The sequence below is a fragment of the Spermophilus citellus genome, assembly GCF_964194105.1.
Source record: "Spermophilus citellus genome assembly, chromosome: 15".
NCBI lineage: Eukaryota > Metazoa > Chordata > Mammalia > Rodentia > Sciuridae > Spermophilus > Spermophilus citellus.
The window spans coordinates 687,594-713,902 of NC_138195.1; the positions used below are offsets into that span (position 1 = coordinate 687,594).

At 48.9% G+C, this 26,309-nt stretch overlaps 1 protein-coding gene across 1 annotated transcript; it reads right to left on the reverse strand.

Annotated features, from left to right (window-relative positions):
* Window positions 1-1,795: 1,795 nt before the first annotated feature.
* LOC308634057 (long-chain-fatty-acid--CoA ligase ACSBG2-like) lies at window positions 1,796-25,577 on the reverse strand (the record flags this gene model as incomplete). Its single annotated transcript, XM_081267637.1, has 11 exons — window positions 1,796-1,895; window positions 3,083-3,227; window positions 4,879-5,096; window positions 8,920-9,153; window positions 9,223-9,404; window positions 13,025-13,201; window positions 15,727-15,876; window positions 18,570-18,653; window positions 20,803-20,923; window positions 23,750-23,838; window positions 25,431-25,577. The coding sequence occupies 11 exons, from the start codon at window positions 25,575-25,577 to the stop codon at window positions 1,796-1,798; spliced, it is 1,647 nt and encodes a 548-aa protein (XP_081123763.1).
* Window positions 25,578-26,309: the final 732 nt, after the last annotated feature.

Below are 26,309 nucleotides of genomic sequence, written 5' to 3' on the forward strand. Positions count from 1 at the left end.
GGCCAGGCTGGGCTGGTTACCCCACACTGTCAGGCCAGTCTATCTGTAGCCAATGATTTCTCCAGTTTCTTTTTTTTTTCTTTCAAAAATAAGAGTATTCATCAGGAGCTGGGTTTGTTCATTGAAACAACTAAACATTTTCATCAGCCTCATTTCCTGGGATTTCTGTTAGCAGCTAATCCACCATGAGAAACTGAACTCTTCCAACTCCCGATTCTCCACACAATTTGCAGCTTGCTCATACTTTTGTAAATAATACTTTTATTAGGTGTTAACTGTATTGGAAGCTTTATGGTAAACACTGTAAGTAGCCCCATCACTGTCTCCATATTACAGATGAGAAACCTGTGGTTAATAGGAGCCGTGGAATTTGGCCATGTTCTATGGCTGCAGTTGACATCCAGCATGAGTCCACAGTCCATCCTTGTAGGTTCCTAGAGGCAGAATGGGTTCTATTTCTGGAACCAAATGAATTGATGGGGGGGGTGGTCTGAGGAGTTGAGCAGTAGTTAACTTCTACTCTTTTCTAGTATCATGGTTCCTTTATATTTTTTCAAAAATCAAAATTCAAAAGCATAATAATAACTATATTTGAGTACACATTGTATAAAAAAGATAAAAGACTACTAAGAATGTAATGGTATTTATAAACAAGACTGTCCCTTTGTATTACAATAAAATTGATGACCATTACATATGGGTAGAAGCTGTATTATCCAGGCAACACACAATGCTTAGAGAAGATAGGGGTTCTTATATCCCTTAAATTAATCTAAAAATCTACAGCCAAGTTTGATTTCTGTCTCTGTTCTTTGTCCCATGGGTGCCAAAAATATGTGGTAACAACTCCATAAGAATTTTGGATTTAAAATATTCTTATAGTGGGGTAGGGAGGGGGATCATGGGAGGAATAGATGAATTCTAGATAGGGCAGAGGGTTGGGAGGGAAAGGGAGGAGGCAGGGGATTAGCAAGGATAGTGGAATGTGATGGACATCAATATTCAAAGTACATGTATGAAGACACAAATTGGATGTCAACCTACTTTATATACAAACAGAGATATGAAAAATTATTCTCCATATGTGTAATATGAATTGTAATGTATTCTGCTATTGTGTATTTAAAAAATAAAATCAATTTAAAAAGACTATATGTACCCTTGAAAATTGAAAACAAAAATAATAACAAACTGGATGTGGTGGCGCATGTTTGGGAGGCTGATGCAGGAGGACTGCAAGTTCAAAGCCAGCCTCAACAACTTATCAAGACCCTGTCTCAAAATAAAAAGAAACAAAATGGGGTTGGGATGTGGGTCAGTGGTTAAGCACCCCTGTGTTAAGTCCCCAGTACCAAAAAACAAAACAAAAGCAAAAAACACATCAAAATCACATAAGACAGCTGTAAACTTTTAAACAGGGTGAACTTAAAGACATACTAACCTTACTTTTAAGGTTCTCTTTTGCATGGAATAGGTTCCCTTTTGCAAGAAAGGTCAGCCTGCAGAAGGATTAAAGGTTCTTTGGCCAGAAGAGAACAGCTCCCTCTAAAATGGGTTTCCAAAGCCTTCAAGAACAAACCTTGTGACTGAATTGAACTTTCTCCACCCTGGGACAAAGCGTCCAGGGCTTCCCACTAACTCCGTATGGTCTCACCTGGATTTTGTGTTGCACTGTTTTGCTGTGTGTAGCAGGAATGACAGAATCCTGTATAACACTTCTGGGGGGTCGTCCTCTTGATGCCACCACTCTGAGTGGACACCATGTCAATGTATCTATTCCCTTGGGTCCAATTAGTCAAGGATCAGCTCGCATGAAGAGCAAGGGAGCTTCTTTCCCACTGCTATTACTCCCTTGATGGAGCAACATAACTTTCTTGCTTTCTCCATCTCCATAACTGTAGGAGAGTTAGGCAATCTGCTCTCACAAGGCTGCCTGGCCACAGGGACACAACAAGATCTGGTGGCTCTCCCAATGTTGAATATCATGACTTCTCCTTCTTTAGATGTTTTGAATAATTCTTGGCACTAAAAGAAGAACTCTCCTCCAAGCAAGTCTGGCCTTAGAGGGAGGTTCACAGAAGGAGGAAGAGCTGCCCCTGGGTCGCGGAAACCAATACAGGTAAGAGAGTTCATTCTGGATTTGATTAAAGTCCTAATATTTAAATCCCTCTGACTGCCACTGCCATTTATCCCAGGCAGAGGAAGACAAGACAGAATTACTTGTAGTGTGGCAGGTGCCCCTATGGGCTCCATTAGAACATGTCTGTGTTTGGATAGTTTATTCTACAGGGTCTGTTCTATTCTAGTCCACATGTGGTGCTGACTCAAAGGCCCCTGCCTTCTGTATTGACAGCTTGGGGAGAATTTTCACCTCCAATTCTCTCAAAGAAGCACAACTCAGATTCTGAACTGTGCCTCAACAACAAAACCAAACCCCCATTAAATCTTGATTTGCCAAGACATTCATTTGTAAAAGGGACAGGAAGGTTGGGGATGACCTTGGGAAGGGCTCTGGTTCATGTTAAAGGGCTTCTCTCTGAACAAGTGTTATCACAGCTTGGACGTGCTAGTCTTCACCAACTCTCAGTGGGACTAATCACATTTTTATTTTTGTTTTTCACTTGAGAAGGTCTGAGATTTTCAGTGACCTGATGTCAAGAAAGTCAGTGAGCAAAGCCACACATATGATTGGCATTTCATCATTCATCTTTTTTGATTAGGATTCCTGAGAGGGCAGGGGACACTTCTTATTGGACCATCAAATTAAAAGAGAAAAGAAATCAAGCTGGGCATGGAAGCACACACCTGTAGTCCCAGCAGCTCAGGAGGCTGAGATAGGAGGATCATGAGTTCAAAGACAGCCTCAGCAAAAGTGAGGTGCTTAGCACTTATCTCACATGCACTCACCTGATCCGTCTCACACTGCCCCAGGACAGCCCTGTCACCACACACGTTCCTTGGCCAGCCCCACCCAACCCAGGCCCTGAAGACCAAGAAGTGATTTTGAACCTGCAGGCCAGCTCCTGGCCCTGGAGCCGGGCCGGGCTGGCTGTGGAGGCCCCAGGGGACAGCAGGGGCCCACCTAACCTTCAGCGTCAGCAGTATGCTCAGAAACTTGGCTCTGTCGCCCACCAGCATGGCATTGCTGATGATGGGGATCCTCTCCCTCATCAGGTTCTCGATGGGAACGGGGGCCACGTTTTCACCACCAGCAGTGATGAGGATTTCTGCAACAAGGCTTGGCTCAACCAGGTCCACCCATGACAACAGGAAACCCCCACTGGTGTGGGCACAGAACGGCAGATGACACCTCCAAAATCTCAGGAGCATGCAAGCCCTGGCCCCACCTCCCTGGTCGCTTGCTTTCCCATTGAGAATCCCAGTCCTAGTTCCCGCCTGGCCCCAGGCCTGTCCTGGCCTTTCTCACGTCTTGCTTACAGGCTAGTGAAGGCCCTGGGGCCAGGCTCTGTCTGTCTCTTGCTGCTGCTTCCATTGGCTGGCCACCTAGGAGTCTAGTTCCAGTCTTACCCTGGGGGCGTGTGTGGCATCCCTAATTCTCTAAGAATCCTTCCCCCTCTGCCCAGTCTCCGGAAATCTTCATCTCCAGAATTCACATCTCCTAACCTGCACCCAGAAAATTTTACTCTTTCATTCTGTGATCCTGTCTCCTCCTGTCCCAGGACCTGGCAAAGCTGCCCTTACAATGGCCATTCGTCCCAACAGCATCTTCACTGTGATGGTGCAGAACACCTCTGTGGCATGGCCTGCCCAGGGACCCCTCCCTGGGGACAGCACTGGCTGTTTCACTAGCAATCTGCTCTTTCATGCAATTGGCCTGGGTGGGGTGGACCACAGGGATGACCAGGTCTAACAAGTCGGCATATTCCACCCCCTACAGTGAGACTCATTCTGAGACAGTTGATAATTCCTCTTGATAATCTTTTCTCCATTGGTCCAGTGAAAGCCAGACATACAATGTTTGCACTGGAACTACTGGAAATACTACTCTCTTCCCTTTGGAGTTAGATATGAACCTAGACTGTTGGTAGCCTTCTTGCCAAAAACAGGAACCAGTTTATTAGCAATGGCATTAGCACAGAGAAGGAAAAAGATTCATTGTGAAGTCATTTTGGTACCTGGATCCAGCTATGCCTGAAGCTAGAACTTCTGGACTTTTCAGTTATATTTAGCCAACAGTTTTGCTTTGCCACTCAATTTGAAATGAGTTTTCTGTCACTCATCACAAGAAATAATGTTAACATAGCCCATTTATTGAATAGTTACTGCCTATGTCAGATTTGATACCAAATGCTTTCTATATGAGTTGGCCAACTGCATAGTTCTGTGCGCCAAATCTGGCCCATTGCTCAATTTTGTATGACCGTAAGCCAAAATGTTTATTTTTTTAAATATGTATTTTCCAAGTGGACAAAAGGAAGTGAAAGGAGGATTATTTGTGACACATTCCTTCATGCACCGTCTGTGGCTGTGCCAAGGTGGCATGACCGATAGTGGCAGTGGAGACTGTGAGTCCTGGAAACCCAGAAGCACTTTCCATAGGGCCTTCTCCAGAAAACCCTGGGAGATCCTGTCATTGCAATTAACCCCCAAGCCCTGTACATCAGCATCCTCACATCCTCAAGCTACAGTGGAGGGGCTGGGTGTTTCAGGGCCTGTCTCTCCCAGGTCCATCCTCCCAAAGGAAGACTATGGAGTGCCAGATGATGGAGGGGTGATTTCCTGGGCACCAGGAGGAGGCTGGGTCGTGCCCACCAGGGTGTCCTGCACAGCCCTTCATGGGAGGTGGGAAAGCCAGAAAGCCTTTGCACCAGCACGTGCAAGAGGCCCTCAGAGCCCAGACCCCGGCACCAGTGCTACCTTTGATGCGGCCGGTGATAAACAGGAACCCCTGGTTGTCCATGCGGCCCAGATCCCCGGAGTGCAGCCAGCCATCCCCATCAATGGTCTCTAGAGTCGTGCCCTCCCTGTCCAGGTAGCCCATGAAGATGTGCCTGCCCCACATGCAGACCTCCCCAGTGCCGTCCTTGTTCTGCTGGACCAGCATGTTCTCACACCCACTCACGATCTCGCCACAGCTGCCAGGGGGACAGGAGTGGGGAAACCGAGGCTCAGAGACAGAGTCACCCACAGTGTGCTCAGAGGGCGCAGCAGATGTGAGGAGGGGCCTGCCAAGTGTTCCATCTGCTAAATCCCCAACACTTCGTGAACTCGGAACCCTAGCGGTGGTGTCGACCGGTTTTGGTTTCGTTGCTTTTGGGGGGCAGGGGGAGGTTCTGGGGATTCAACTCGGGCACTCGGCCACTGAGCCACAGCTCCAGCCCTATGTTGTATTTTACTTAGAGACAGGGTCTCACTGAGTTGCTCAGCGCCTTGCTTTTTATTGAGGCTGGCTTTAAAGCAACCCTCTTACCTCAGCCTCCTGAGCCGCTGGGATTATAGGCGTGCACAACCATGGTTGGCTGTGGATTGTTTTTATTTATTTATTTGAAGTGCTGGGCATCAAACCTAGGGCCTCACCTGTTCCAGGTAAGTTCTTTGCCACTGAGCTCCAACCCCAGCCTCTGTGTACTGTATTTATACCCATGTACATGGGAGAAGGAAAAAGTGCTTAAGGATAGGAAAAAAAATCCCCCCATCCTTGAGAAAACAGCCGTGTAGACCTATACATCTATACTGCAGGTCACCCTGACCAGGAAAGCTGACTATAAGCAAACCAACCAGCTAGAATCTCCCTAGAGGTAAAAAGTTACTTCCATCAGATAGCAGAGCATCATCTGAAATCTGGATTCTTATAAGACTCATTTCTCTAGAAATACACTTGCAAGGGCAGTTTTAGGATGCAGGGATAAACATGTTCTTGCATCACTGAGATCTCCTTCCCTGGAAACTAGAAGGATAAGGGTTTAAGGGTTAAGCCTAGGAATCATCTCAGCAAGAGAAAAAAGGCAGGGCTGAGACATTCAGAACTTAAAAAAGACTTATAGCTTCTCCACTGAAGCCTTTCTAGATATGTAGAAAAATCTAGAAGCCATAAAACAAGATTGATAACTTCAACCAGATAAAAATCATAAATTTCTGTACATCAAAAAACAGATTATGGCTGGGGTTGTACCTCAGAGGTAGAGCACTTGCCTAGCATGTGTGAGGCACTGGGTTAGATTCTCAGCACCACATTTAAATAAAATTAAGGTCCACTGAAGACTAAAAAATATTTAAAAAAAAACAGATTAACTGGGGCTGGGGTTGTAGGCTCAGGAGTAGAGCGCTTGCCTAGCACATCCAAGACCCAGGGTTTGATCCTCAGCACCACATAAAAATAAATAAAATAAAGGTATTGTAAAAAAAATTAACTAAAATAAAAACCCTAATGAAAAAATGAGGGGGTAAAATATTTGTAACTTATGTGAAAGACAAAGGGTTGATTTTCCTAATATGTAAATGCTAACAACAAATAATTCAATTTTTAATGGGAAGATAATGTAGACAGATAGTTCAGAGAAAAGGAAGTACAAATGGGTTTTATATGTGTGAAAAGATTATTTCTAACTCCACTTATAATAAAAGGAAGAGAAAAATGGAGATATCATTTTGCATCACAGTACAAAATGTCTATGTCAAACATTCATTTTATCATTATTTATGGGAACACCTGTGGGAGAAATTAAGCCCTAAATAGTCACCAGTAAGGGAACCACTTAATAATTTATGGTACGACCATTTGTGTCCTCTGGAATGCCACAAAGCTGTTAAGAATAAGGCAGCTGGGGCTGGGGTTGTGGCTCAGAGGGACAGCGCTCACCTAGCAAGTGCCAGGCCCTGGGTTTGATCCTCAGCACCACATACAAACCACATAAAAATAAATAAAGTAAAGGTGTTGTGTCTAAGTACAATTAAAAAAAATTGTTTTTAAAAGAATAAGGCAGCCGGGCAGGGGCTCAGTAATAAAGTTCGTGCCTAGCATGCACTCGGCCCTGGGTTCCACCCCACGCACACACCACGAGCAGGCGCACACATACACATTGCAGCTGTTCTACTGACAGGGAACATTCTCCACGTGATAAGAACCCCTTCTAACAAAATCCATCTGACTCCGAGCATAGATGGTGCCAGTCCAGGATGAGGGGAAGTTTGCCCTGAGTCCAGCTTGGGAGGGAACCCTGTTGCCTGAGCTGATCTGGTTCCTGGGTTGCAGAGAGAACAAGAGAGTCCAGAGGAGGAGGGTTCTGTGTTCTGTTTTGACATGGAAAATGCTTCTGTTGGGGATGAAGGCACACAGCCTATGTCAATGCCTGACGTGTACCAGCTTGACTAGAAAGAACACAGGTGGTTTTGCCTCTGGGAGGTGGTTACAGGTTGAATTTTGTTGTTCCCCCCACCCCCTTCTCCCTAGTTCATATGTATAAGTCCTAAACCCATGTAGCATGGCATGTGACCTTACCTGGAAACAAGGTACTACAGGTGTAATTATTTAAAAGGAGGTCACACTGGCACAGGGTGGGCCCTAATCCAGTGTGACTGGTGTCCTTACAGAATGGGGAAATGGGGACACACCCACACACCCACACACAGTACCACATGAAGATGGAGGTGAGAGGGTGACACTCCATAAGTCAAAGAACACCAGAAAAATCACCAGAAGTTAGGGAGGGGCCTGGGGCAGATTCCCCATCACAGCTTCAGAAGTAGCCGGCCCTGTCCACGTCCTGATCTGACTTCCAGCCTCCAGAACTGGCAGCCCACACACTTCTGCTGTTTAGTGTGGGTGCTTTGTTATGGCTGCCCTAGGGGACTCAGGAGAGGGCTTGGGTGGGGACTTTCATGGTGCCATCTTTAAGCCTGCTGACTCACACATAGCACTCATTGAAAAGGATCATTTGAAGACAGAGACTGGCATTGGCACTGCTTTTTGGTTCTGAAAAACACTAGGGGGCCTTGGGGTTCCGCAGAAGACAGATTTTGATGGGAGTTTAGAGGCATGATGGGGGAGGCGGAGACGTTAAGGTGCCCGCAAGTCAGAGGCAGGAGAGGGTTTCGTCAGGTTAGAAAGATTTAACTTATGTTTTGTTTTTGAAATATTTTTATTAGTTGTTGATGGATGTTTATTTAATTAATTTATTTATATGTGGTGCTGAGAATGGAACCCAGTGCCTCCCACAGCCAGGCAAGCCTCTGCCCCTGAGCCCCAGCCCCAGCCTTTTTTGCTACCTCAGTTGGCACCTGACAAGGGAGAGCCCCAAGCAGGACAGGGAGGTGATAATGGTGACACGGTGGCAGAGCCCGGTGTCAGAGAGACCCTACCAGAAGATTCTGTGAAGGAACAAGGCTCAGCCTCAGCGCTGAGCTTGCCCTTGGTGATCTCCTGGTTTTGGTATCATCTGGGTCAACCTCTCGGCCTGGGGTGAGTCCAACTTGGGAAAACCCAGAAAGGGGCCTCGGAAGTGTTAGAGATGGAAGATGGTCAAGTGGAGGGGCTTCCAGGTCACAGGACGTGAACTTGGAGGCAGAACTCGCCAGCGACATGGGGGCGGCCCTTGCTTTACCTGACCAACCAGGGATCCACGCCTCAGGAAGCTGGGGCGCTGGAGGCCCGAGACTGGGGTCTTCCTGGAGAGGCCCGGAGGCCGCCTGGCCCCTGCCCGGGCCTGCCCCCGCCCCTGCCCGGGCCTGCCCCCGCCCCTGCCCGGGCCTGCCCCCGCCCCTGCCCGGGCCTGCCCCCGCCCCTGCCCGGGCCTGCCCCCTGTCCCCGCCCCCCCCCCCCCGCCCCCCCCCCCCCCGCCTGCCCCTGCCCCAGGCCCTGCCCCCTGTCCCTGCCCCCTGTCCCTGCCCCCGCCGCCGCCCGGGCCTGCCCCCTGTCCCTGCCCCCTGCCCCTGCCCCCGCCCCCGCCCGGGCCTGCCCACCTCAGGATGTGGTAGTCGCTGTGGGTGGAGATGGAGTGGGGCCCCGAGCTCTCGCTCAGGCCGTAGATCTCGCCTATGGGGATGTCGAGGCTCAGGAAGAACTCGGAGGTGCTCTCGGGGAGCGGCGCGGCCCCGCTGAGGAAGGCGTGGCAGTGCTCCAGGCCCAGGGAGCTGCGGACCCTGCGGTACACCAGCCCCTTGGCCATGTGGTAGCCCAGCGGGAGGTCGCGTTTCCTGCGGGCCAAGGACGTCCTGGAGCCGCGGAAGGCTGGGCTGCCCCGCCCGGGCCTGGCCTCCACCTACCCCAGCATGCGCTTCGTGTTGACCTTCAGGCCCCTGTCTTTCGCCCACGCAAACGCCTTCTTCCTCAAGCTGGAGGCCTTGGCCAGGTCTTCCTTGATGGTGTCATGCATCTTCTCCCAGATTCGAGGCACCCCCAGGAAGATGGTGGGCTTTATCTCCTTCAGGGTGTGCACCAGTGTGCCCTGCGCAGGACAGACGGGGCAGGTCGGGTCGGGGCAGGGGCAGGCCCCGCAGGACCTTGGGGGTACGTGAGCCGGGGTGTGGCACAGCCCGAGGACCTTCCCCTCGCGGATTGGACAGCGCGAGTCCCACGGGAGCTCATGCCCTCCAGGGCTCGGATGTGGCACCCACACCGGGAAGATGCTTGGAAGTGAGCCGAGGGGTGTAGCTGAATGAAAGACTTGAATACACAGAGAAAGGCAAACAAGATGTGATTTGTGGCATAATGGAAACAACTTGCATGTTAAGCAAGCGGGATCAGCTAAAGAAATTGCCCAAGCTTGTAATGGGACAGTATGCAATTGTGAAAAATAATAATTAAAAAAGCAAGATTCACCTCCCAACTGATCTTCTGATCCCCTCAATCCCTGTCCAAATCCATGCAGGAGGTCATGTACAAATCAACAGGCCGATCTTACGGTTTACATACAAATGCCAGGCTACCAACAGGCAAAGCGATTTGGGAGAAGAACAAAATCAGAGGCTCCTACCTAGTTTTAAAACTTACTATAAAATAGGCTAATCCACTGTGCAGGCTTTCCCAGAACTGAAGGGGTTCCAGAAATGCAAGACTTTCAGTTTAAAAAGTGGGGGATCCCCAGGAATTCCCAGGCACACTGGGACAGGTGGCTCACCCTGATACAAAGTGCCATGACCAAGGCAGTGTGGTTTTGGCCTAAGGATGGCCGTGCTGCTCAAGGGAGCAGAGCAGAAGTCCCACAAGAAACCTTCCATTTATAAACAACCAATTTTCAATAACTGTGCCGAGGACTGCAGGGCAGAGAGAGGGACTCCACACAGTGAGCCAGGGGGCTCCGCTTGGCAACACTAAAACTGAAATGGGCATCGCCCTAAAGTGGAAGTGATAAAACAAAATCCTTCTAGAGGAAAAGAGAAGAAAATCTCTGTGATGTTAGCGTGGGCCAAGATTTCCTAGAAACGAGAACAAAAGCATAAAAGGGGGAACCCATAAGTGGGTCTCATTCAAGTTAAACACTTGACACTCTTCAAAAGACTATGACGAAAACAGAGATACACACCACAGGACCAGGAAAGCACCTGTGAGTCTTCTATTTGATAAAGAATTTATGGTGGGGGGTGCTCAGTGGTAGAGCGCTGGCCCAGCACAAGTGAGGCTCTGGGTTTGATCCTCAGCACTGCATAAAAGTAAATAAAATAAAGGTATTGTGTAATTACAATGAAAATTTTTAAAAATCATAACCAGAATATGTAAAGAACCCTTAAAATCAACACTAAGGTTAAATATCCAACCAAAATTTAAAATGCAAAAGATTCAAACAGACATTTCTCCAAAGAAGATATACAAATAGCCAATAAACACAGGGAAAGATCTTACCATCACTGGCCATTAGGGAAGTGCAAGTTAAAGTCATAAGGCACCACTTTGTACCCATTAGAATGGCCATAAAGTAATTTTAAGTGGATATGTCGTGTCCGGGCACCCATGGAGAAACCAGAACCTTCATACTCCCCCGTGGATGTGAAGCGCTGCAGCTACTGTGAAACACAAAGGCAGATTCTTAAACCTCAAGACCCCTCAGCACAACTCTGTTTGACAATTAAAAATTCTGACACTATTAGGGACTGATAAGGATGTGGGAAGATGGAACTTCTTGGATCCTGTAGGTGACTGTGGATACTTTATGCATTCAGTTAAAAAAATAAAAAAGCATGCCTTATCGAGTAACTGCAGTGGCTTAAGCACTGAGCAGAGGGGACAGGAGAGTGACTGAGAGACTGAGGAAACAGTCAAGCAAAGAATGAAGTGACAGGGAGAGTCAGCCACTCACAGAACAGGAGAAGGCCCTTCCAGAAGGCAGAACAAAGGCCTCCCCCCAAATATGTCCTCCTCACCCTAACTCTCAGAACTGGTGATGACCATGTCTTTGGGGACAGAAGGGTCTTTGCAGATGTGGTTGAGTTGAAGGGTTGTTGAGTTGAGGGGTTGAACCCAAGCTCCCTCATCACTGAGCTACACCTCGAGATCTCTAGTCTTTTTTTTTTTAATTGAGTCAGGGTCTTGCTCAGTTTCTGAGGCTACCCTTGAGCTTGAGATCCTTGTGTCTCAGCCTCCCAAGTTCCTGGGATTACAGGTATGGGCCACCAAGCCCAGCAAAGTTGAGAATCTTGAGATGGGGACATTTCCTGAATCATCCGGGCAGCCCAGTGTCATCACCAGGTCCTTGCAAGGGGGAGTCAGGAGGCCAGAGTCAGGGACATCTGATAATGGAAGCAAACTGTGGAGGAGGGTTGAGAGTGGAAGATACTGCACTGCTGGTTCAGCAGGTGGAGGGAGGCCACCACTGAGGACCGCGGGAGGCCCCTAGAAGCTGGGAGGGGAAGGAAGGAAATGTATTCTCCCCAAGACCTCCCAGACATAACCAGCCCCGAGGACACCAAGAGAGAGGCATTTCGGACGTCTGACCTCCAGAGCTATAACATAATAAAAGTGTGCCTTGCTAAGCCACGAACTGTGCGGTCAGTGAGGTGGCAGTACCAGGGAGCTCACGGTGCAGCAGGGGCTTCGTTATGTTTGCAAAGTCCAGACACAAAAGAAATCAAAATTCCTCCCACAGAATTACTCTGGAAAAGCTACCATGGGCGATCTCCAGCCACATGAAGGAATATCCAAAAACAGGACACAGTGACCCCGGAAAACAGACCACAGGGTGGGGGAAGGGATAGCCCTGCATGGCGGCTTGTAGAAGGTGCTGTGGGTGTTCTAGCCTGGTCCCCATAGTGCACAGTGTCTTCTTTTTGGAGAGGCGGCCTTACTCAGAAAGGCCTGGCAAGTTGTGCTCCCCTGTGGTGCGTGAGCCTACAACCAGTGACTCTCTGAGACACAGACACCAGTCTTCCTGGCCCAAGTGGGGCAACTCTGTGCTGCATTCATGTCTTCCGGTTTCCCATGGACTGAAGGAGGTTTTAGTCCAGCCAGACCGACACCCTTTCTTGGCTTCTTTCCCTGACCTGCTCTGCTCCTCTCCTTTCACTCGGGAGCTTCCTCTCAATAAATCACAAACATACCCATCTCAGATTTTGCTTCTATGTGGTCCAACCTAGGACAACAGCGGTCCAGATTAGAGCTAAGAATTGAAGGGAAAAAAGGCAACTTTTTTTGACCATTTGAAAAATGCCAATGAACACGGGCTGGATCAAATGGAGCGACTGGACTGGCGTGCAAAAATGTCACCAAATTGGAAACGAAAAGCAAGTGTTAACTCTAAGAAAACCAAAAAGTTGTACCCGACAGGGAAACATAACCATATAGTGAAGTGCTGGGCTAAACTGTTAAGAATGATTGACCCCGAGAGGATGGGAAGGGAGATGTGTGGAAACGGGGAGAAAAGGAAGTCAATTTTTACTTACCACAGTGGAAAGGTAATTGATGATATTTAAAATTCAATAAATCAAGAAAAGATGGTATCACATATTCAAGGAATCTTGGAGCAGAAGACGAGGACTGAGGAAAAAGCCTCATAGACCCAGAGCTTAGCAGGACACCTGTTCCCTGGAGGGACAGCCCTCCAGCCCTGGGGCCCAGGTCCTCACTCAGCCTTACCTTGAGCGCGTCTGATTCAGCAAAGTAAATGACAGCGCCGATCTTTATGGGTACCCACATGTCCATCATCTGCGCTGCAATATGGCTGAGGGGCAGGTAGCTGACCACCACCTCCTGATGCTCGGGGGTGGCCGTCAGCTCCAGGTCCCTCACCACTGCTCCAGCCATCCACGTGATCTAGAACACAGGAGACGCCACAGGCCCTCACCTCCCCAGGCCTCACCTCCCCAGGGCCTCACCTCCCCAGGGTCTCACCTCCCCAGGGCCTCACCTCCCCAGGCCCTCACCTCCCCAGGGTCTCACCTCCCCAGGGCCTCACCTCCCCAGGCCCTCACCTCCCCAGGGCCGTGCTGTGTTCCGCCTGCCCAGCCTGCTCTGCAGCTCCAAGCTGCCAACTGGCCCTGCTCCCAGCACTTGGGGTCCGTGGCTCCCTGTTCCCCAGCCCGTCTCACAGATGGGGAGCAGCAGCACAGGGCAGTGCCACTAGCCATGTGTGAGTGTGCCTTTCTCCCTACGTCCTCACCAACATTTGTTGTTCCTTCTCAGTGTAGTTTTAATTTGCATTTCCCTAATTGCTAGAGATGTTGAAATCTTTTTTATACATTTGTTGTCCATTTGTTTTTCTTCTTCTGTGGAGTGTTTATTCCGTTCTTTTGCCCATCTATTAATTGGGTTATTTATTTGTGTGTGTAATTATTTTTTTTTCAGTTTTTTGTGTATCCTGGAGATTAATGCTCTGAGGTGCAAGTGGCTAAGATTTTTTCCCATTCTGTAGGCTTTCCATGTTTTTGACTGTTTCCTTTGCTGTGAAGAAGCTTTTTAGCTTGATACAATTCCATTTACTGATTCTTGGTTCTTTCTTGTGCTTTAGTAGTCTTGTTGGGGAATTTGGTTCCTAAGCCGACAAGATGGAGATTTGGTCCTACTTTTTCTTCTCGTAGGCACAGGGTCTCTGGTCTAATGCCAAAGTCCTTAAATCTCATGCTTATTATAAAACAATAGAACCAAACAGGCTACCCACCATCCCATCACACAAATACGCCAACAGTGAGCAGACTGGTGCTTTCCCATTTCCAGGGCACACCTTCAAGTAAAGTTTTAGTGTCTACAATTTCGCTATCTGTATTTCTCAATGTTGTCATAAATCTACAGGGAACAGTTACTGTGCTAATCTAGCCACGTGGACCTCACAGCTGTCCCTCCAACTCACCAGGCCTGCTTCAGCCTCGGGGCCTTTGCACTGGCCATTCCCTCTTCCTGGAATGCTCTTCCTCTGGCTTCCCGCCCCCCACCTACTCCCACAGTGGGCTGCTGCTTGAATATTTGGTGTGGCTCAAATGTCACCTCCTTAGAGGGGCCACCTTACACGGCTGAGGTTGAAGGTGTTATGGTCTGAGTCTTAGCACAGCCTGTGTTTGCCTGTTCACCTCCCATCTGTCTTCCAGGGATCTGGCATTGGGTCTGGCTTGTTCACTGTGGTATCCCCAGCCCTGGAACGTCCCCACCACGGTGTGTGCTTGACAGCTGTTGCTGGGTGAGTAGACGGGAGAGAGGATGGCTAAGTCCAACGCGTGGAGCATTTGGCCCCAGATATGTCCTCGGGATTAGTCCATCTCCTGCTCTGGGTGGCCAGTCAGAGGAGTGTTGACAGGTGCTACCACTCACAGCCACAGTCCTGCCAGTCTGAGGTTGGTCTGAACTGTCTGCCAGGGGCTGTGTTGGAAGTTTGGTCCTCAGTCCAGAGATGGCGGGACCTTTAAGAGCTGGGGCCTACTGGGTGCCCCTGGGTCACTCAGGGTGCTACCTTTGGAAGGGATGGTGGGACTTCAGCTCTCTGCCTTCCTCTTTGGCCATAGGATCTCCTCCCACATGCACTCCTGCCAGGGGACCCTCCCCAGAGCCAGTGCCATACTACTTGGACTCTCAGTCTCTAAAACTAATAGCTCTTTTCTTTATAATGTTAGCCTGCCTCAGGTGTTTTGTTACAGCAACAGAAAACAAACTAATGTAGAAACCACTACTGCCACTCCTGGGTAAATTTTTATATAGATGGAATCATGTGACATGTGTCCCCCTTATTCTTTTATAACAAGGATCAAATCACCAGCAGCTCTGGGCTCTGCCTCTAGACCCACAGTCAGCCCTCCTGATCCAGATGTGAGTTGCACATCCTGGGAGTCAGGAAACCACAGATGGAAATATTCAAAAAAAGGAATCACGCCTGCCCTGAACATGAACAGACTCTTTTTCCTTGTCCTTATTCCCTACACCGCACAGCACAAGGACTCTGTGCATGGCTGAGGGTTTCTGAGGCATCCACCACGATTCAAGGTCTGCGGAAGACGCAGGCAGGGCCACGCACACACCACGTTTCCACCGCTCACCCGCACACGTGGCGCTCGGAGCGGGTCCCAGGGGGTCCCGGACCACCCGCTGTGGCCATCGAGGGGCCACTGGGGAAGTTTCTCCAGCCAACCCCGCTTGCCGGGAGCGGACACGCCCTGCTCTCCCGACTCCTATTTAGAAAATAGAATCCACCGGTTTTAGCTCTCTACAAACGAGAGCCCCGGGTGGAAATGCCCCCATCCCGCAGACTAGGAAACCGAGGCTTGGAGAGTCAGGCCTTGGACAGTTCTGCCCTGAAGCCCCACCACAGCCCCGCGCCCCCGCCCGCCGCCCACAGCCAAGGGCTTGGCGCTTACGTTGTCGTGACTGAGAATGACGCCCTTGGGGAGGCCTACGGTCCCCGAGGTGTAGATGATGACCGCACACTGATTAGCTTTCTGGGTCTTGATGATCTGGTCCAACTGGGTGTCAGGAATGCTGTTGCCAAGTTCCATGAAGTCATGCCACTGCACGGACAAGAGAGCCGAGGATGGGGGCCGCTCCGGGGGACCCACCCACTGGCTGGCCCCCGCCAAGGTACAGCTCTGCCTGCGCAGGGCTCCAGGCCCCTCGAAAGCTCTGCGCTTCCCAGTGCCGTCGCCTCTTTGGGCCTCAGTTTCCTCATTTGTGAAATGGGAATGATTTCAGGACCCACTCCTGCGGAGGTTCCCAGCGGTAACAGAATCCACTCATGGAGGAGGAGGAGGAGGACCAGGAGGAGGAGAAGGAGGGGGAGGAGGGTGTGTTTTCCAAAAGTGACAGTGATGCCATTTATGGTGTCACATCTCTTTGGGGGCCTTGCCCCTCCCTCGGTGAGATATGGTGGCCCTGCCCTGTGGTTCCTGGCAGAGCTTTGGGTGGGCTCTGCGACTTCCAAGACAGGTCATAAAAGGCAAGGCAGTGTCCACCTGGCCAACTGCCTCCCAAGACATCCTCTGTGGGAAACCGACCAGCAAATGAGTCTGGGATCTCCTGGTCACAGCTCCGGAGCCATATGGTGAAAGCACAAAGAGACAGGGAAAGAGGCTGGAGGAGTCGCAGCTGACAACAGGGTGAGCACTAGGGCTGGGTAGGGCATGGAATTTAAGACACACACACCCCTTGGTAATCAAGATGAATAATGTTACAATGCAATTCAAAAGTCACTATGAATGCAACAAATCTGATGACTATATCAACATTTTAGATAAAGACTGGACCATTGGGTCCAAGCCATAGCAGAACCTGCAGCCAGAAGAAAACTGTGTGCACCTGATATATGTTCTTTTACATATTTTAAAGTGGTCAGTGGTTTTTTTTTTTTTTTGGGGGGGGGGACTGGGGATTGAACTCAGGGGCACTTGACCACTGAGCCATATCCCCAGCCCTATGTTGTATTTTATTTAGAGACAGGGTCTCACTGAGTTGCTTAGCATTTCACTTTTGCTGAGGCTGGCTCGGAACTTGAAATCCTCCTGCCTCAGCCTCCCTAACCACTGGGATTACAGGTATGTGCCACTGCGCTGAGCTTCAGTGGTTTTATTTTTATCTTCTGTGGTACTGGAGATGGAACCCAGGGCTCCTGCGTGTTAGACAAGTGTGCTACCACAGAGCTATATCCCCAGACCCAGTAAATGGTTTTAATAAAAAATATTATTGGGCTGGGGTTGTGGCTCAGCAGTAGAGAGCTTGCCCCGCATGTGTGAGACCCTGGGTTCGATCTTCAGCACCACATAAAAATAAATAAATAAAATAAAGGTATAAAAATTATAGATGAATTTATATCTGTTGTTAAAACCACACACACACATATATATGTATGTGTGTGTGTGTGTGTATATATATATATATATATATATATATATATACATATATATATATATATATATATACACACACACACACACACAATAAATTATGGCTTGGGTATCAGTAAAATATTTAGCTTTCAAATAATGTGAGTTGCAGGGCTGGGGCTATAGCTCAGTGGTAGAGCACTTGCCTAGCATGCGTGAGGCACTGGGTTCAATCCTCAGCACCACATAAAAATAAACAAAATAAAGGCATTCTGTCCACTTACAACTACAAAAAAATATAAAAATAATAATAATGTGAGTTGTATATTTGAAAATCACTTAGACTTAAAGTATTCTCACACACACACAAAAACAAGTATTTAAAGTAATCCAGGGGCTGGGGTTATGGCTGGGAGTTAGAGCGCTCACCTAGCATGCGTGAGGCACTGGGTTCGAGCCTCAGAACCACATAAAAAATAAAATAAAGATATTGTGTCCACCTATAACCAAAAAATAAATATTTTAAAAAATAAAGTAATCTATATGGTAAATAGTTTGATTTAGATATTCCATAGTATATACATATACGAGAATATCATATTGTAAAACATAAATATGCATAATTTTTACTCATAAAAATAAATTTTAAAAATGTGTTTTAATACACCTTTCAATTTTTTGATATTTTTTCAACCACCTTCATGTTCTGAAAAAAAAAAATGAAATGATTGTTGCTGTTTTAATCCACCAACTTTGGGGATGTGTCCTTATCCAACAATAAGTAACCAGAACAGACACCTTCCCACTGCAAAAGAAAAAGAGTCCCAAAGTCCTCCAGGTTCCCGTTACAGGGTCCCATCCACTCCCATAATAAAGCCTCACCCATCCCTCTGCAAGGCCAGCCTCTCCTTTGCTCTCTGCCCACTTCCTTTAAGAGTTCCCACCCACTTCCCTTACCAGGTCTAGGGCTCAGGGCATGGCCACGCCCATGCCCCAGCATGGACCCACCCACTCCCAGCATGTCCCACCCACTCCCCAGCATGTCCCTCCCACTCCCCAGCATGGACCCACCCACTCCCAGCATGTCCCTCCCACTCCCCAGCATGGACCCACCCACTCCCAGCATGTCCCTCCCACTCCCCAGCATGGACCCACCCACTCCCAGCATGTCCCTCCCACTCCCCAGCATGGACCCACCCACTCCCCAGCATGTCCCTCCCACTCCCCCGCATGGCCCCACCCACTCCGCAGCACAGCACCTCTCACTCCCCCCCCCATGACCCTGTCCACTTCCCTTACCCCAGCTCTAATTGCCCATGGACCGGCTAACCCACCTCCCTGGCAAGGCCCCAGTCCCCTCCCCAGCGCCCGCCTCCCCCACTTACAGAGTACAGGTTGTTGCTTCTCTCCTTCAGTGGAGGCTTGTACTGGATGATCGCTTTTAGGGTCGCCAGCTTGCTTCGTGGAATCTGAAACAAAGTTCCCTGTGGGGCTTGTGGCAACCCAGCCCTGGGGAAGCTGACGCTGGCAGAGTCTCAGCTCTGTCCTGAAGCAGCTCCAGCCTTTTGTCTTTCCCCGCCCTCTCTGCAAAGCACTGCTCTGTCTTGGCTGGTTTGGATTCTTTGGGGTCGCATCAGTAGTAGCCTGCAACGGGCAAGAGTGGATGAAGACCACTGCCTGCGGCCGGGTGCTTCTCAGGCCGTTCTGCTGCTCTGCGTGGCGGACGCTGGCGGGCGAGCTAAGCATGTCCTGGTTCTCCCCTTTCCAGCGACCTGCACTAGGCAGCAGGATTCCGCTAACCTAGGCAACAAAATTCTTCATGAAGGTGGCTGGCGCTGGATACGCTGGGAGCCGGCTACCGGGCCTAGGACTGTACGGTTCAGGCGACTGGTGCGATTCCTACAGGCTGTTTGTGCAAAGGAGGGCACTTTTATGGCGTTATCTGGCCAGCCCAGAGAAAGAGCCACCTCCGGACTGCCCTGTGCTCAGACAAGAAGCTGGTGGGACAGCCGGGCAAGAGTTTTCCAGGGGGAAGAACCAGATGCTCAGCAGCCTGGAAGAGGCCCAGCCTAGGGAGTTTGAGGACCCCAGAGAGCATGGCCAGAGGGGACACCAGGACAGTGACAGGGAAGGAGGCAAGAAAGGGTGGTGAGGGCCAGCGGGGTGGAGCCTGGGAGGCCAAGGCAAGGAGTTTAAGCTGTTCTCATAGGAGACAGGAAACCTCTGGGGGTCGAGGGTCATGATCACAGGAGGGCCATGGTCATTGCCCCAAATCAACGCTCTCCAGCGGAGCTTGATATCCAGTTTGAATCTTTTATACAGAGCAACTAGAACAACAAATCCGTCTCCCCCGAACTGCGCCTTCCACAAAACTAGGAAGAGAAATAACTTGTTATGCATGGGAGGCCGGACATGCCAGAATCAGGGCTGTAAGGGAGGGCATCCAGGGAGCTGTAGAGCGAACCGTCAGGGCATGTGGCATATCTCAGTGACAGAAAACTCATATGAAGCCAATATGCATGGCAGGAGGAAGGACCCCACCCACCCACCTTCACCCCTGGCCCCATGCCATAGTGTGAACAAACAGCCGTGACATGGGTATTGGAGACCACAGCAGCAGCACTTAAGAAAGCAATTCCCAGAAGCTTAAGGCTGGAGCTGTCTGTCATTCCTGAACCCTGGTATGGAAGCTCAGCGGCTCTAGCTGGGAGTTTGTTGAGTCTGGACAGTGTGCCTGAATTTCAGACATGGGAAAACACATGATCGACGTGATCAGAAGATACCATCAATGGCAAGACACGTCTGTTCTCTAGAGATATTACAAGTCAAGAAATGTGTGACTCAGAGGCTTTGGAGCTGAATGAGGAATTTGGTTGCCTACAAGTCTCTTCCCAGGACTCTCCTACCTTCAGGATCCTCCTGCCAAAAGCTGATGCAGGAAACTGCAGCTCATTCAAACAAAATTTTACAACATTTATACAAAGACACTACCAAAAGAAAAGAAGAAGAGAGGCTAAATTTCCTTGCACACAGAGAAAACTCACCTGAAAATTTCACCACAAAGTGAAATAAAATTGCAATCCAGCTCTCCAGCATAAAATTTAAAAGGTAATGAAGCAAAGAGCACAAAGCAGACATTCAGGTGCTCAGGGAAGGAAGGGCCTGTCACCAGGGGAAAAGAATGAAACAGGAAGGGGCAGAACTCAGGAAAGAAATAGAAAAGCAAAGTCATTTCAGAAATGAAAACAGTGACAAGAAATGAAGAAAATGTCAGGGAGCATGGCCTTGAAATCATCACACTCCTAAAGGAAAGATAGATCGTGTCTGTAAAATAAAATGGCATCTATAAAATCATGCATAAATGCATTTTTTTTGCGTGGAGGTTGAGCCATAAACTCAGTTACCGTTAATTGGAAATTAACCCCCCCACAATCTGCTGCCTCCACAAAAGCAGCTTCCCCCGGACCTTGGTGTGGTCATGGGGGACTCTTCCCGAGCCCATTTCAGGGGGAACCCCCATCTCAATCATTAGCATCGACCAGGGAGTCAGATGAGGCCTGGCCAGAGCCCTGAGGTCTCCGGGGTGGCTACGGCAGGCAGTGCTAGGTGAGGCTTTACCAAAAGTATTTTCTGTAACTGTTGATTGTTTTCAACCAGCAGGACGTTCACCTTGGCATGCGAGATGACATATTGACAAGCATCGGCAGAATTGGTGGCATAAATACCAACACAGAGGCCCCTGGGGAAAGAAAACACGTTTGCATGTGTACTCACTCCCCTGGCAGTGAGTGGGCAGGGAGGTCAGGCAGAGGAGAGTCTGCAGGCGAGTTTGGAGGTCACAGTCTCAGCACCAGCTTAACCACATTGAAACAACAGAAGTGACATCCATGACGAGCGGGAACTCCTACATTGTCACCATGACAGTGGATCACAGAACCCTGACCACACCCCACTGTACCCCAAGAGAGAAGAGGCCAGCACAGGGGCTGCTTGCTCAAGGTTATATGGCAAGGAGGGGTCAGGCGTGGGATTTGAACCCCCAGCCCAGGCCTCGGCTCCTTCTCCACTCACTGTCTTTGGTTCTCACGTGTAACCTTGCTGGTGACACACAATTGTGGTTTTGTGTGCATTTCAATGGCAGATGACACGAAGCATCTTTACCAGTATTGATGGGCTACTTCTCTGTGCGACTTCTGCTCAAGTCTTTCACCCATTTAAAAGTTTTGTCTTTTTTTGTTATGGAGTTATGGAATTTCTTTGCACATTCTAGATACAAATTCTCTGATAGGTTCAAGTTTTATGAATATTTTCTTCAAGCATGGGGCTTGCCTGTTCATGTTTTTTTTTTTTTTTGGTGTCTTCTGATGAGCAATCATTTTTATTTTTATTTTTTTTATCATTTATTTATTTACTCATTTTTGTTCTATTGCATTTTTATTTTAAAAATTTATGGGTTTTACATGACTATAATAATAATGGATATCATATTCTTATCATAACCGAAACTTACAGGGCTTACTATATGCTTAAAGTATCTTTTATTTCCTCTTTACAACAACTTTCAGGTATTATTATTAGCTTCACTTTTTGCATAGAGGAAACTTTGTGTTAACAGATGTAAATAACTGGTATATGTCCTCAAGGTTATGTAATAGTAACACTAGGCTTACATATAGGTACATGGTGTATTCTTCACTACTTTAGAATCATTTTAATGGGTTTTTTTTGCCAAGTTTTTTTTAAAAAGCCAATTTGTCTACTTGTAGAAGTTATTTCCTGTCATTCTTTTTAGAAAATCACATTTTTTTAACATCGTCACTTATGTTTGTTGTTTTATATTATTTCCCTAGGATTGATGATTAGAAATGGTATTACTGAGTCAAAAAATGTAAATTTTTAATGTTAACAAAGCCCATTTGTCAGCCTTTTATTTTATTTTATTTTTATTTTGCTTTCTGTGTCCCAAGAAGACTTTGGATACTCCAGGTTGTGAAGATATTCTCCTGTGCTGCCTTTTTCCAGAAGCTTTAGACTTTAGCTTTTGTGATTGGGTCTACAGCTCACCTCAATATAAGTTTGTGTATGGTGTGAGGTAGGGATCAAGGCTGACACATTTCCATGTGCACATCCAGCACCATTGGATTACTTTGGTGCTTTTTTATGAGAGTCAGTGACCAAGTATATGTAGGTCTATTTCTGGGCTCTCTGCTCTGTTGATCTAGTTGTGCTGCTAGATTGTGCAGGAAATCATGCAGGTTATAATCATGTGAAATAGTTACCCTAATCACTGTTTGCAGGCATGCGCTATTCTAGGCTCTGTCGAAGGGCTTAATCCTGTGAGGCTTGGAGGTATATTGAAATCATCCTCATTTTCCAGATGACACAAGATCTTGGGAAGACCAATCGCTCTAGACTCAGCTGCAGTCTGCGACCAGAGCCCACCCACGCACCACACTGTCTCACCACGCTGCCCTGAAGCACAAATTGACTCTTTGTTAAAGTTCATTCCAACACACTAATAAGTCAGGACTGATATATGCTCGTATGAAATTCAGAAGTAGAATGTACTAGAGTGTGTAGGTCTTCATGCCCACACGTGTACATGCTATGTCTGTTTTGGCCATCGGCCTCAGTTTCCTGTGTGGGCTGCTCCATCTCTGCCCACGCTGGGCTCCACATTCACTCTTGATGGGCAGCATCATAGGGCCTCAAATGATCATGGGATGCAGAGTCTCTTGGGATCCATGGCATCCCTCACCTGGGGAGTCTAAATGGGTGATTCTGTCCCACGGGGGTACACTGGGAAATCCTAGGGACATTTATGGTTGTCACAACTTGAGGGTACTGCTGACATTTCCAGGGTGGAGACCAGGGATGGCTGGGATGTTCCACCACAGAGAACGGTTCAGCCTCAGAGGTTGTCAGTGCCAGGAGGGAGAAACCCCGGTGTAGACAAAGATGGCTGATCTTTTTCCTTTAGGGATTATTTGTAGATTTACCCCTTACACACAGAGACTTCACATGGGCTTTCACTTGACCATACAGATGGTCACCATTTATGAAATACCTACTGCATCACCTGGTGAATTATGCCCCAAAGGTGGATTAAACAGTCCCCATCCATGTGGAACTTAACTCCAGGGCGTCCTGGCCCCCCATAACCCCACCATTGGCAGGACAATATAAATTCCATGTGATTCACATTTTATCATAATACAAATTAAATGAAAATGAATAAACGAGGCCTTATGCAGCCGGAGGGAAACAACGAGGGGTTTTCTGGGTGCAGCTGACCAAGAGCCTGGGTCTGGGGCTGGCCCTTCTGCCCCTGGCTCTGTGAGCCTTGGCTCTCTCCTCGGTGCCTATGGGGTGGCAGGGCCCACTTCACATTGCTCTGTGAGAGCACCGTGCTTGGCCCGTGGTCAGAAGTCTCCAGATGTTATCCGTGATCACTACTTTGAACAGAGTTCTCTCCCTCCTGCCCGCTAACCTGGGGCCGGCCATCGCTGCCAGGCCCAGGGCGGTGGCTCCCCGACACTCCCAGTGGACCAGGACGGCGCCTTACCCTGCCAAGACGGCGCCAAGAGCTGCGATGAACCACTCGACGGAGTTGAATCCCAGGATGCCGACCCCATGGAACCGCTGCAGGCCCAGCTGGAAGGGAAGGGAAGGCAGCGGGAGTCAGGGAGCTCGTGGGCCATGATCACCAGGATGTGAGAAGTGGGCTGAAGGTAGTCAGTGTCACGACGGAAACGTGACTCTGGGAGGTGGGTTTGCCTCCCCCTGTGTGACACTCCATTTGTCTATCTTTTTGTTTTTTTGTGACAGAACATGAGTCATCTTCACCGTGCAGTGTGCCGTCCAGGGCGCTGCCATCCCCCGTCCAGCCCCAGAGCTTCCTCCTCTCCCCATCTGGCAGCTCTGTCCCTTCTGACACTGGCGCCCGCCCAGTCCCAGCCCCAGCTCCCACCGTGCTGCTTCTGAAGATGCAGGTGTGTGGTGAGGGGGTCCCGGGAGTGGGACCGGGCGGCATTTGTCCTTCTGTGACTGATGGCTTGCTGCTCAGGGTGCCTTGGGTCACTCATGCCGCGGCACTCCCATGTACTGTCTGGATGATATCCCCCATTTTGGACCCCCTGCTGCTTGGCTGCTGTGAATGGCGGTGGCGAGCGCTCGGCCGCACAAATACCTCCCTGTGCCCTTGCTATCAACTTGGATATCCCCCGGGAACAGAGCTGCTGGACACATGGGGATCCCAGGTCTAATGCCTAAGGACCGCCGTACTCTTTTTCAGACGGGCCCAACCGTTTTGCTTTCCAACAACTGTGCAAGGTTCCCAGTGTCTTGGCGTCCTCACCAACACGTGTTATTTTATGGTTTCTTTAAAACCCTACACTGGGCGTGGTGGTGCACACCTGTGATCCCAGAGACACAAGGCTGAGGCAGGAGGATGGCAAGTTCAAGACCAGCCTGGGCAACTTAGTGAGACCCTGTCTCAGCAACAGAGCCCCTCCCCCGAGTTCAATCCCCAGTACAAAGACCCCAAAACCAAAACCACACACACACAACACACACATATGCATATATGTACATGTATGTGTGTGGGCATTTGAATAGATGTGAAATTATTTTTATGTCTAATAACAAAAGTACTCAAGAGAGTAACATCCTATAGTGATGAATTGCACACTTTAAAGTGCAGGCCTATTGCAGATGTGGCTGATAACGACCCAGGAAAGTTGATGAAGTTGGCTGTCTTTGAGGGAGATGCCCTTTTGTTCTGGGTACCACATAAGTAATTTGGACAGCTTGTCAGCAGCCTTAGGAGGCGCCCTGAGCCAAAGCCACCCAGCAAAGCTGGCCCTAGATTCATGGAAGGAAACAAACATCTGTCATTTTAAGTCACTGTAGGATAAATTGTTATGTAGCAGTGACTGACTCATACACTGAGATGCCATAATAAGGGACAAAAGCCAGATTCAGAACCTTGTGTGTAGATGACACCACGTGTGTAAAACTGTGCAAACATGAAACTTGTATGATATAGACATATGATTTGTTCCCCAAAAGGACATGCAAAAAAACTGGCAATGGTGGCTTCCTTCACAGGGAACCCGGGTGGCTGAGGGTCAAGGGCTCTCGGGGAGCCATTTCATCAATTGACTATTGCATGTTTTAGAACTTCGGTGTTTAGTACCAGATCCCCCTACGTGGACCCCGCCAACGTGTGGTCCAAACCCTCTCACCTTGATCAAGGCTCTGGCGGCCTTCCGGCAAGCTTGGTAGTACTGGTAGAAATTCAGAGTTTCCCATTTCTCGTCATCCTTCCATGAGAGAGCCGGGTAAGAGCCGAATCGTTGGACTGACTCTTGAAAAAGCTCAGGGATGGTCATCGGGGTCTCGTGGCCTGGCCCGTGCTTCGAGAGCCTGAGGAGGACTTCTCCATCTCGATAGGTGGTCCGCAACCTGGTAGGACCTGTGAACAGCCAAGGGGTTGGGGGCGGGGACTTCATTAACGGAGCACCTCGGGAGGGGGTGACTGGGTTTTGGAGAAAGGTGCTGAGCACTTAATTAATCCCCCTCCTTGGGTAAAAACGAGTGGATGAGTTTTTATTTATTTATTTATTTTGGGCTACCAGGGATTGAACCCGGGGCACTCAACCACTGAACCACAACCCCAGCCCATTTTAATATTTTATTTAGAGACAGGGTCTGGCTGAGTTGCTTAGGGCCTCCTCGATAAGTTGCTGAGGCTGGCTTTGAATTCATGATCCTCCTGCCTCAGCCTCCTGAGCCGCTGGGATAACGGGCGTGGATCACTGTGCAAGGCTAAATTATTAATTTTTGATGGCCCCTTTCAATAATTTATTATAAAAAAATTCAAGCATGTAAGAAAGTGGAAAAAACTATGGCAAACGCCCGCTTGCCCACCACCTACGTGCCACCGCAGCTGGCATTTTGCTGGGCTGGCCAATCACACACCCCCAGGATGCGCCCATCCTCCATATCCAGCTGCATTTCAAATTGAGCTGAAGCTACCCACCCACCTCAGCCTTAAATGACTGTGCCTCTGAACCATTAACTGGAGTCCACGTCACAGGAACGTTTGGGAACAGAAATTCTTC